Genomic DNA, 13,160 nt, shown 5'->3' on the forward strand with positions numbered 1-13,160 from the left:
CATGTCTTTGTTGATTTTCCCATCCCAACAGATGATTCAAGGCATATTATTCCACCATTAGCATTCTATGATTTAGCCTCGACATTGAGCCTTGGCAGGGTGTGCATGTAGATACAGTACAGTGGAGGAAGCCACTGGAGGGAAGCCCATTGTTAATCTGTAATTCATGGGGTTCGTTGAGCGTTTGGACCGGTCTGTGCAGAGGGTGAGCGTTTGGATGGGTCTGATCAGGGCGACACGCACCATCTGCCCATTGTGAGAGTAGTGGGAGCCAGGGAAGAGCTGGCCTGGAGCCCCTCCAATCCTATATCTCAGAACCTCCTCCGCTCACTTTCCCTCATTCTCTCTCTCTCTCTCTCTCGCTCTCTCTCTCCCTCACACCCCCTCTGTCTTTTCTCCCCCCTCATTGCTCTCCACATGCCATTGTGTAGGTGTGCAATTTGTCAGCTCTCTCTGCCCCCTTCCCCCCCTTCTCTCTCTCTCTCTCTCTCTCTCTCTCTCTCTCTCTCTCTCTCTCTCTCGCTCTCTCTCCCCCGCCATGCGTCATTACGGCGTTGAGCAGTTTGTCAGTGTGTGCAGCAGTGTGGCTATGGTAGGTGGGCTCAGACAACAGCTGAAGCCCACGGACCACCAAGTGTAAAAAAAAAAAAGACCACAACCCATTATCTTGCTGATGTTGTTGAATCATTGAACACATTTTGAGATGTGTAACTTGATGTTGAATGTTACCAGTTATGTGACACTGCAAGTGGGATGGTGGTATTTTATCAACCTCTAGCAGACATGTGTCCTTTAGTCTTACTCAACCACACACACACACACACACACACACACACACACACACAGCACACACACACACCCTTTACATTTTGCACACTCATAGGATAATGTTCCGTCTCTAGAGCAGAGCTTGGTGTAAGCATATGTTTTGTTTATTTATAACTTCAGCATATTTAGCATTGAAACATTTTTCAGAGGCTGACACTACAGCATTCATTATCCACAAGCAGCACTTTACTTCAAAATGAGGCCTGTTGAAATGGGACCATTTATTCTCAATATGGTGATTCACATCTGGGCCTTTTTTTTCTCTCTCTCTCTCTCTCTTTCTCTCTCTCTCTCTCTTTCTCTCTCTCTCTCTCTCTCTCTCTCTATCCCCCCCGTGTGCTCTCTCTCTTCATTGCAAAAATCAATGTTTCTCAGCCTTTGAATCTGACTTGTTGTACTTCTTTGCTTAGGCTATACTGAGTCAGAGTCTGGTCTTAGCCTTTGAAGATGAATCAGATGTAATCCATAGTTTGCCGGTATCTCTCTCACCAACCCTGTCGTTGGGATGTCTGGTGTGTTTACTGTGTCTGAAGGAAAGCTTGCTGTGCAGAAGGGAAATCTCCCTGGAGGGAGGAGAGGAGAGGAGTGGAGAGCACCGCCTGCCTGCTTTGATTCTGGCAGTTTGACTGATATGTGTGAACTGGGTGTGAATTAGATGTTAATGGAGGGTAATGGGGTTGGAGTGTTGAGAGAATGAGCCCATGCGCGGTTTAAGCTCCTCTCAGTGAAGGTGTACCGGCCAGGGAGCAGGGAGCTGTGTTTATTAGCATTAGTGTTAGCATCACATTGGTGTCGTCAAGCTTACCTGGGAAGAATTAATATTGACAATGTCATAGTCTTCCTGGGCTGTTGTCATTGGTAAGCATTAGGGCTAGTGGTCAGTAAAAATGTTGGTGTCGATACCTGAACAACAACAACAACAAAAAATCGAGATACTCACAATTTAAATATTCAGTGTTTGAGTATTAGCACATTTTATTGAGCATATGGATGTGAGTGAATAACGCCAACGCGATTGAACTCAAACGACCTGAACTGCATTGCCATGTTTTACTATCCATGGTTAACACATGTTTGTCTCTTTCTCTCAGGTCTCCCATCCTCCACAGAATCCCGGCCCATAATGCATGAGGACATGGAGCTGGTGAAGGATCTGCTGACACCGGACGACTCCGCCATCTCAGACCTTTCCCCAAACACAGAGTCCCTTCCCAAAACAGACCCCTCCTCCAAGACAGACCCCTCCAGCAAGACAGATGCCAGGCCCACCACCCCTGGCACCAGTGCCAGCCCACAGCCCAAAAAAGGTATGTGTGTCATCACACTACATAACAAGGCCACAGAGCCACACAGAGTAGAGAATAGGGCGACGGACTGGGGATGTAAAGGATACGAGAACTCTTTAAGCTTCGTATTCATATACACTGCATGGAGGAGAGATGTGGCACTGGTGCATGATTTGAGAAATAATAATCTATAGCCGTTTTGATGAATGTTCTGTCATCACGGTCTTAATCAGACAGATGGCAGTGGCTGAATGCCAAATCGTCATTTGTTAGGGGAGGGTGGTGGTCGCCGTGGAGGACGGGGGTGTGGAGGGTGGTGGAAGGGGGGGGGTGGGGCTGGACGGTATAGAGGACGGGGGTGTGGAGGGTGGTGGAAGGGGGGGGTGGGGCTGGACGGTATAGAGGACGGGGGTGTGGGGGTGTGGGGGTGGGGGTGGGGGATAGGGAGAGAGAGAGGGGAGGGGGGGGGGTGTAGGGGGAGACCTGAGGCCCTGTGTTGGGACAGGTCCCCCAGACGGTCCTCAGGGGGGTTTTCCTGAGCGCTCCTCCGACTATCTGCTCTCCGGATGCAGGAATGCTTTGATGCTGGGATGGGGAGGGAGGAGGGGGGAAAAAAATCGGGTTGCCATGGCGACGTGGCTCCTGGCTGCAAGGCAGGGTCCTCCTCGGATTGGCAGAGAGGAACGCGGCATACATATTACATAGCATGGAACTCCCACAAAAGGAGACAAGTAGCCCAGGGCCCCAGTTTCCAATGCATACATCTTAATCAAAGCAGTGGTTCCTATGTTTCGTTCCACAGCCACGGAAATACATCAGTGTCAGCAGCTGAAACAGATTTGAAATGAGTACAAAATCCTCTGATGCTGTTGCCGTTTATCAAAGTGTATTTGAGAGAATCTTGATAATTGCCGCAGACAGATGTTGAAAAATACATGCAGGCATGTGTTACATCTGGTTCACACAACACTGTTAAACTGTGGAGTGAATAACATTATCACAGCAGCACGAGACGCTAGTGACCTTCATCTTCCATGTATGAATAAACTCTGTCATTTAAAATATATAAGGACGTTTTTAAGACCTCTATGCTACTCACAAGACTGGTACTTTCCTTAGTATAGCACTGGCATTATAGTATTGAGTAAACCAAAGATATCTGACTGAAACTTTGAGATGTTTTGTGTTTGTTTCTTGTACTTAGATGGGATGAGCTCAGAGAAGAAACAGAAGCTGGCCAAGGAGCGGAGGGAGGAGAGAGCCAAATACATTGGTAAGCCTGAATGAAAAATACTGGATAATACAAAACATTACACACATTGTATAATGTATGTGTTAGACTTGCCTGGTGTGTACTGTATATAGAGTTTACACAAGGATATGTTTCTGAGCATTGTACCTAACTGCAATTTTCAAGCAATTCTCCCATTGATATGAATGCAGACAGTAATCTACATGAAAGATTCATAAACAGATCTTATGGTAGGATTTGGCCTTGGACCTAGGCAAGAATACAGAGGACAAAGATGAAACAAGCATACACTGTATACTGTATATCCTTCAAGGTTTTGATCTGTGCAACTCCCCGGCCTGTCATCTATATTTAAGACTCTGCCATGGGTTCTACTTAAACATGATTGATGGTTGTTGACTCTCTTGCTGTTGTTGTCTTCTCATTCGCTGCTTCAGAACAGCAAACTCAGCTGCAAGGTAAGGAGCCGCGGCACCATGGGAAACCTCAGACAGTCACGCCACTTCATATCTCCACCTTGTTGATAGTGATGCAAAATGTTCCATTTCCCCTGCTCTGTTGAACAATCATTTCCTTTCCCCCCCCCCCCCCCCCCCCCCCGTCTCCATGAATCAGTTTTGTTGTTTTGGTTGTTGTTATGCTGTGTTTTTCATTTGGAACATTGTAGTCACTGGCTGCCTTCCGCCTCGCTGATTTGGTATTTGGTATTTGGTACAGATGAGCAAGGTTTTCAATGTTGAGGCTTTTCCATGGGCTCCATTGTTGTGCCAGACAGCAAATTATTTCAAATACTTTTTGATCCCGGGTCTGCTAATGAATAGTGTTGTTGCATGTTCTATGGGAGGACCATTGCTGATTGAGAATTCAAAAAGCAGAAATATCTTGAAGAATTTGACTGGAAATATGATCCATCAATGCTTTCTGTCATTTCTTGATTGCACAGAGATATTTTCACCTAATTTGCTCAGTTTTTCTTCACCCATTTATCACATGTGTTTCTTCCATCCTTTGACTGGGCCGTTAGTCATCACTCCTTCCAATATTTTTATCACTTGACAGATATGTTTTCAGGACCTTTGCTTCATGCCAAGTCATACTTGTTGTTAACAAAGAGACAAGTGGTATTGTGAGACTCCCAGCATCTCCTTCTGTCCCAGGCCCACCCTCCCACAACATTGGCACAAGCTCTCCTCTGTTCTCCGACTCATCCAAATCTTGAGCGACCAATCAGACGTCCCATAGTGCCCCTGGGCCGTGGTGTGAAAAATGGGTAGTCATTACCGTGCCTCCCAGAATGATTAGATATAATTACTTATTTAATTAACTTCATTAAAATCACAACACCATGGCATTGTTCCAGCAGCCAATGAATGCTGCTTTTTTACTGATATCAGCAAACCTCTGTCCAGCTGTATGCTGTGAGATTAGTCCAGACCAGAGCCACATATGCTGTATAGTCTGGTCTCCTGTGAACCTAATGCTCTGAAAACAAGGGGAGAGAATATTTTTACCTTTTTAATATAGATGACAGTAGCTACATAGCAAAAAAGTACTGGAAAGTGCTGGAAAAATGACTAGGATTTGAATTTAGTTGAACTACCAATATGAAAATAAACAGCCTTCTATGATGGCAGACAGAAAGAAATGTGATTATCTTTGCACTTACAGTATCCTTTTACAACATATGGGATTAAACATACATTAAAGGGGGGGTCTGGCTGCTATGTATACCGTTGCATAGGGATAATGCGATTAGAATGTTAAAGTGCATGGACTAAGGTATTTAGCGAATGTATTTGTGTCACTCACATGCACTGAAAATGGAGATAATTAGATTTTGTCATGATGGAATTAGGATAGCGTTGTTATTGTAGATGAGTCTTCTACAGGGGAGGCTGGTGGAGGTAAAACATATGTTAGAACCATTCCATGCTTTACAATGAGCCCGTCCTCCGATTTCTACCTCCACCAGCCTCCCCATGTCTTCTACTGCAGCTCGTTGACTTTTACTTTCTTTAAAGGAAGGGAAAAGGAGAAGTAAACGTAATACAAATCAAGCCTCATCACATACCATATAAAGTATTTCTCCAAACAGCAGCAAGAAGCCAGCTATTGAACAATGGGCAGGCCTACTTGAGAATAAGCATTGGACAGAATACAGACAGACATCTTCCATTCATTTTTGTTTGAATCAACCCTTAGACATAAGCTTTAGCCCCAAATATACATAGCCCTGTACTGTCCTCACACACTTTCTCATCTATGCTAATCTTTGCGTGGCTTAAACTCAATTGAAACAGCGCCAGCCCCCCACCATGCTAAACATGGGTGTTGGGGAAGTACTCCCACGTGCAGGGGACTGGAAAACAACAGGAAATGCCTCTGACTCTGAGATGTGATGGTGTGTACACACCTCAGGGGAGGGCCAATGAGCTGACAGTACACACAGCTGGTGCACAGCATGCTGGGAGTTTAAACAACGCAGAATGATTGCATTTTAAACGTCGCTAATGCTGTCAGAAATGGGACCCAGAATCTGTTAAGTGAAACTATCTAATGGAAGACCCAGTAAAACTCAGTGGGACGCTTCCACTTAACTCCATTCGTTTACTGTTATTAGAAGAACTCAGAGTAGGATTACAATTCTGGGACCGTGTGTTGAACAACATGTGTTATTCAGTGTGTCTTCCATTTCTGTTCTTGATGCTTCAAAAGAGGCATTAACCTCTGGAAGGCATATGAGTAGGATCATTGAACTTAATTACATCAGTAAGGCTGCAAACAGAGGTCACAGATCTAAATGATTAGCAATTCAAAGACCAATTTAGAAGACCATTTAGAAGACCAAAAGTGATTATTTTAATTCCAGAGTGGTGTCTGGTAGGCAAGAAAGGGATAGAGAGCTAGACAAAGAGAGAGTGAGAGAGGAGTGATTGTTTCCAAACGAGGTCATCATCTGGAGGAAGTTAACCCCTGTATCCTTTCCTCTCCTCCTGTCCTCCTCTCCCTGCCTCCCTCTCTCTCTCTCTCTCTCTCTCTCTCTCTCTCTCTCTCTCTCTCTCCTGCCTCTCTCTCTCTCTCTCTCTCTCTCTCTCTCTCTCTCTCTCTCTCTCTCTCTCTCTCTCTCTCTCTCGCTGTAGCGGTTAAGAAGGCCCAGTGGCTGGAGAAGGAGGAGAAGGCGCGGCGTCTGAGGGAGAGCCAGTTGGAGGAGCGCAGGAGGAAGCTGGAGGAGCAGAGGCTGAAGACAGAGAAACGCCGGGCCCTCCTGGAGGAGAAACAGAAGCAGAAACTGGAGAAGAACAAGGTGGGGAGGGAGGAGAGGAGAGTCATGTTCAAGAGCACACTGTTCCAATTATTATTATTATTTTTTAGCTCAATCAGTTATAGACTAGGTCTAGGTTACACCTAGTACACTAAACTAATTCATTTGTGAGGCATGAGTCTTTCATGATGTGTCACCATATGTAATTCAAGTTTTGGAAACTTTTCACACATTACTGTCTGTCTCCCTAGTAAGCCTTGTGTTCCCGCTCACAGGAAAGATACGAGGCGGCCATCAAGAGGTCAACCAAGAAGACGTGGGCGGAGATCCGTCAACAGAGATGGTCCTGGGCCGGTGGCCTCAACCAGACCTCCCGCAGGGAAAGTGAGTAGCACTGGAACCAGAACCACATGGAACCTCATAGAACCTCATGGAACTGCATAAAACCTCACACAATCACATACAACCTCATAGAAGCTCGTATAACTGTATACAACCTCAGAGAAGCTCATAGAAGCTCTTAGAACCACATAACTGCATACAACCTCAGAGAAGATCATAGAAGCTCATAGAACCACAGAAGCTGCATACAACCTCAAAGAAGCTCCTAGAAGCTCCTAGAATCACATAGAACCACATACAACTACATATAACCTAATAAAACCCCATACTATAGACATGAACCACTCAGCATAGAACTGGATGTACAGTTCCCTCACCGAGCAACGTAAAACAGTACAGAACTTTGTCTTAGGCCTGCTAGTCTAAATGAGATGATAGTGGTAATTTGCTGTGGTATGTCTTTAGATGTCAGTGTCACATCGATAGGAAAAGGTCTTGTAATCCAGTTCTTCTCATCTCCAATACCAGGAGAGAAGATGAGTCGTTCTATAATTCACGTTTACAACCAATACTTGGCACAGTCGGCAGTCACAGTATTTCCTCCGGGGATCTTTATGTACGACTATGATTCAGATGTTCAAGATTAGTTTTGAACATTTACATAACTTAACATAACTCTTCTACAACTCTCGGTCCAAATCCTCCACACTGTTCAGTAGCATCCAGAGAAGAGGACAGAGGGGGGAAGAGGTGGTGGGTGCCGTGTCCTTGTTTCATTAGACCAGTGGCGTGACCAAGGAGGTGTTGAGTTTATCAGAGACCCGTGAGCTGACGTCTCGGCTCAGTGTGCTAACTCTCCTCTACGCAGTCAGAGAGTGACGCAAGGCTGTGAAAGACTGCCTCCTTGTTTGTGACCTTGAGGTCAGAGCCTCCTCTCCTCTCTGAATGAGATTGTGTGCGTGTGTTTTTGGATGTGTTGATTTTAGTAACTAAGGTGATACTCTTTTGCCCCTTTTTTCCACTTCAAAGGATCTGTTGCTGGGTATTAGATGAAGAACAGATGTCACTCATAAACTCTGGAGTTGTTCCAGAATTCAAACTTCTTAAATTTTCCTAGTAATTTAGCAGTTAGCTTTTTCCCTCGTTATAGGATTTTGAGTCAGAGTTGACTGCTTAAAAGTGGGCGATCATGGGTCAAAGGTGAATCACATGAGACCAGTCTGAATAGACAATGGTGAATCAGTGAATGGTGAGTTCCTACTCTCCTCCAGGGAGCTTTATCTCTGTCAGCTATATGATCCAGAGGTACCTGTCTGTCTGTCAGCTCCGCAAGACGAACGGACCCTCTCCCTGTTCATTTATCCTACTACTACAGTACGTCCTCGCGGGGGACCCCCCTCCCCCAACCCCACCCTCCCGTCCAGCCCTGCCCGCTTTGTGAACAGTTGTTGTCTGTTGTTGCGTTCTCTCCGGTGCAGGCAGATGCTCAGCCTCCACAGTCAACTTGCCGAGACAGGTGGACCCTGTCATTAACAACAGGCTGTCCAAGTCCTCTGCTACGCTCTGGAACTCTCCCAACAGAAGTAAGGACGACCCGCGTCAATGTCCACCAGGCCTCCACACACACCCCCCCCCACCCCCTACCCTCACCCCCCTACCCTCAAATCCTTTCCCCCCGATCTGGTTTTTGGTTTTCTTTTAACTGTTGTTTCTGGTGGCCTGCCTGTCTGCCCGTGCTTGGTGATCGGTCATTTACCTCCCCCTCCCCCTACGTCCCCTTCCCCTCTCACAAACTTCCAGGCTCGAATGCATCGTGGTTTTATTTTGTTGTTGTTGTTGTTGTTGTTGTTAATTTACCTCTTCTCTGCATTTTTGATCAGCCCTGACATCAATATTCCATATTTTGTGATGGTTTTTTATGATGTTTTATAGGTTTGTAAGTTTCTATCACTTGTCACAACACCCTCTTTAGTTGTCCCCTTCACTCTGCTGTTGGTGATATGCTGTGTTGGTGGTGGTGGTGATGGTGTCAGTGCTGGGTCAAGTGTAATGTGGCTGTGGCTAATGAGTGGAGGATCTATTCTGGCTCTCAAGAGGGCTAGACTAGCGTAAAACAAGTGCATGGTCAGATTGTCGTGGCTGTACTATTATCAATTAATCACATCTAATTTGACCACTAATATTTGGTTGCAGTAGGTGAATTTCCATCATTTTGCGAGTGAGTTCATGATCATGTTTATAAGTTGCTCCAGTATATATTCCTTTTGGATTGAAATTAAGCATCATTCATCATTTTAGATGTTGTCATGTCTCTCATAATTGACTACATTACCCACAGTGCAATTCTTCCAGTAAGATCTCCAATCCCCCACCAATGTTTTGTTTAATTCAGTAGGCTACCTCAATAAAGATACAGTTGAGTGAAGCTGCACAGAATGTCCCCAGCAGAAGGCTATTACTCAGAACACTGTCAGATGAAATCCAGTCAACTTGAATGTCCGTCCTCTGGGGCTATATGACTATAATAAACACATGGATTCTAGGCCCAGGATTGCGACTAGCAGGTGTACATTATAGCAGGCAGCAGCACAGTGCATGTCTTGCTGCATTGAAGGAAGAAAAAAAAAATCCTCACAGTTGCTTAGCAACAGGGGGTAGTTGGGTTATCACCAGCCGTAAAACACTTGGTGAAAATGATTTGTCCAAAATACAGCTGAGGTGACCTCTCTGCCTGGTCCATTAAATAAGACAAGCCAGTGTGTCATCTAATAGATTAATTCACAATTAACGTAGATGCTTTCTCTACAGAAATTAAACTTCATGCTTATCATCAGATTATTAGTGATGCTGTTGTGAGTGCGCTCTGTGTGTGTGTGTGTGTGTGTGTGTGTGTGTGTGTGTGTGTGTGTGTGTGTGTGCATACACACCTCTGCATATGTCTTCTATCTACTGTATGTACCCATCAGAGAATAATGCTTAAAAGGACAGTTGAGTCGGAGGTCCTCTTAAACAGCATTTCGTCTGCTTCCTGTCCGCCATCATTGCAACAGAAAAACGTCTGTGTGTGACCATTCTGTGGCGTGCCATCACAGCAATCCACACAAACAGCCGACTTGACCTCGGAAACTACATCAGAAACGCAGGCAGGGGAGGCCGGTGGAGGTAGAAATGCCTGTCCTCCGATCTCTACCTCCACCAGCCTCCCCTGAAACCAGTGTAGTAGCAGAGACATGCTTTACAGAGAGGCTTTAACCGAATAGTGTTCATCTACTGTATGTACAACTGTACAGCTGTTTGTTCATCTCAGCTTCTGTTGACTGTGCATACTGTGTACGCTGTGTCGCATTCCACTGTTTGTCAAATGTTCGTGACGGAGTTGAACGACCCCTACGGTATGTAACCGTGTTAACTTTTGTTTGCTAACCCAGTGAACACCCAGTGAGGTTAGAGGTGTTTTACCCGTTTGAGAGCGAAGGACATGAGGTTCAACTTAACTTAACACTGCGTTGCGCGGTGTCCTTATCTTAACTCGTCATTAAAATGTTTAAGCCATCGCTCATCAAAGAGTTCTCACAATCCATCTTTGAACTAAGCCTGCCTTTCTTTCCATGCTAGAGGGTTATTCCGATATTTTTTTTCCCCCTCTTTTGATGTTGCGTCACGTTCCTTATTTCTTCAAATGGATTCGTTGAAGGATCAATGATCTTAGGGACTACTAACGATGAAAACAAGTTTGTTTTGACACATTCGATTGGTTCCACTTTATGATTTTATCTTGAGCTTGTTTGTCAGACAGTGTTTGTGTGCTGTAGTTGTTCATGGCGATGCTTTGAGTACATCTGATTGGGGCGGGCCTCCTATTTGAGCTCAATATACATCATGTGACACATTGCAACAGTAAACGCCATAGGTCACACATACCATATGACTCTAAACTAAATGTATTAATAGCATACAGTGTGGCATACTCATAGCATCCCACTTGTACAGTACAGTCAAACCAATAGCACTAATGCTGACCTGATCAGAAAGTCTGACCAGCCTTTGCATGGTTGTGTTTGAGTGGAGTGTGTTAGGTGACCTCTGAGGTGACCTCTGGGTGGTGTGTTTACTAGTGTTTACTGGTAAATTATGTCGAGAATAGTAATACATCTTCTTTATGGAAGAAACTTGATGTGTGGGATTAATTTAGCTGTATAATGTATGTACTGTAACCTATAGGCTGAATGTAGGTGAAACTCCTGCAGTTATCCACCACCTGTCCATCATGTTCAACTGGAATGAAGTCTGTGTCTGTCTCAGTGTGGTCAGTGTGGTCAGAGTGAGTTTGGTGCGGTTAGAGTGTGGTTAGACTGGGGTCAGGTTGTGTTTTGGGGATGGGGAGCTGTGCTGCAGTGTCGTCAGAATGTCTGAGGAGCAGAACCCCCTGCTGCAGTATTGACCTGCTGGGACTGAGACTGTCTGGAAAGTGTGAGTGTGTGTGTGTGTGTGTGTGTGTGTGTGTGTGTGCGCGTGCATCTGTGTGTGTGCGCGTGCATCTGTGTGTGTGCGCGCGTGCATCTGTGTGAATGTTTGCGTGTGTGTGTGTCTGGTGTGAGTGTGTGTGTGTGTGTGTGTGTGTGTGTGTGCCTGCATATGTGTGTGTGTGCACCCAGGCACTGACAGCGCACTCTTGTGTCAGCCCGCAGTCTCCGTCTGAGCCCGTGGGAGAGCCGGATCGTGGAGCGGCTCATGACCCCCACCCTGTCGTTCCTGGCCCGCAGTCGTAGCGCCGCCACCCTGCTCAACAGCAGCGACTCCCGTGAGTGACCTCTGACCCCCTGGGGCCTTCATCTCTTATGTCTACTCTGTGCTGTTCATTAACACGGGAAGGCAAATCCTGAGATGCTTCTATGTTTTCGCTTTTCTCCTTAAACACCAGAATCCATTCGCTTAAGTAATAGTAATAGTTATATCTCGGATCGTTAAATTCTCAGTCCTTTATTCAGGGTGGAAATTACACTCAGTCAGTCAGGCCATTGGCTAGGTAACTCTTATTAAACCTTGTCGGAACAAAGCCTGCAGAAATCATTCCCCTATATGCCCACAGTTGGCCATTCTAAACTAACTGTCACCATTGTGTTGTCAATAGCAGTAACAGGAGCAGTAGGTATAGTCTTCTGTATCATTACTGTTGATAGGGGTCTAGACGTAGTCCCTCCTGCCTCCTGCCTCCTGCCTCCTCCCTCCTCATCTCTCTCACCACTGCTTCCATTCAGCCTCTGCCAGCCCCCTGACCACCAGCTCCAATCACCACCCTCGCCAACGCACCTCAGAACGCTGGAGGGTGTCTGCCAGCACGCCTGACATCACCCAACACCAACGCAGACGGAGCTCTACGCAGATGGTGAGCACATGCATACACACACACACACACACAAACACACACAACCACACACACGCACGCACGCGCACGCATGCACACACACACACACGCACACACACACACACACACACGCACACACACACACACACACACGCACACACACACACGCACACACACACACTGAATTACAGTATTCTGCCCTCCTTTGGTTGGGGCTTCAATGATGTGACATCCTATCTTTGTCTCTGGTGTTTCCTAGTTGGAGAAGAAGAAGAAGGAAAAGAAGGACAAGGAGCGGGAGAATGAAAAAGAGAAGAATGCTCTTTCGAAAGAGAAAGTGCTGAAGAAGAGACAGACACAGTCCACCACTACCACGACCACCAGATCCAGGCCAGAGGCCAGGTATTGTTTTTGAGGCAGGAGTACAGCCGGGATAGAGCCCAGCATCTGTCTTTCCTGGAACAATAGATCCACTCAAAACTCTTCCATTCCACATGTCTCCAATACAACTTATTGTATTGTTCCCCAATTATATTCCTATAAATTATTGAAAAGCTATGGTTCTAAATCTGTGGTTGGCATAAATCTCTGCTATCTCTAATGTCAACCACTGATGGAGGGCAGCCATCTTGTCCTCGACCTTTGCCTATTCTATGCTAATAGAGTGTCAACTTGAGAGATCAGATCTGTGTTCATTTTGCTAAGCCTAGCGGTGGTTCATCCCCGGGGCAGGTTACATGGCCTGTCTCCCTGACAGATGGCCCAGAAGTGCTTTAACGGTGCCCAGAGAGCTGCTAACTGAACACAGTTCAGTCTTCTGCTAAG

At 45.9% G+C, this 13,160-nt stretch overlaps 1 protein-coding gene across 2 annotated transcripts in view; it reads left to right on the forward strand.

The window, feature by feature from the left end:
- The window catches only part of LOC310815081 (uncharacterized protein), a 31,496-nt gene that overhangs the window by 12,565 nt on the left and 5,771 nt on the right, over nt 1-13,160 (forward strand). The window contains exons 2-9 of one of the 2 annotated variants that reach the window (XM_083684699.1): nt 1,920-2,135; nt 3,319-3,387; nt 6,507-6,670; nt 6,904-7,012; nt 8,449-8,553; nt 11,652-11,771; nt 12,229-12,356; nt 12,595-12,737. In XM_083684699.1, the coding sequence (XP_083540825.1) occupies nt 1,920-2,135; nt 3,319-3,387; nt 6,507-6,670; nt 6,904-7,012; nt 8,449-8,553; nt 11,652-11,771; nt 12,229-12,356; nt 12,595-12,737 (1,054 nt within the window). The remainder of the gene's footprint in view (nt 1-1,919; nt 2,136-3,318; nt 3,388-6,506; nt 6,671-6,903; nt 7,013-8,448; nt 8,554-11,651; nt 11,772-12,228; nt 12,357-12,594; nt 12,738-13,160) is intronic. The other variant, XM_083684700.1, reaches the window with a different exon arrangement.

Source organism: Argentina silus (genome assembly GCF_951799395.1).
Source record: "Argentina silus genome assembly, chromosome: 14".
Classification (NCBI taxonomy): domain Eukaryota; kingdom Metazoa; phylum Chordata; class Actinopteri; order Argentiniformes; family Argentinidae; genus Argentina; species Argentina silus.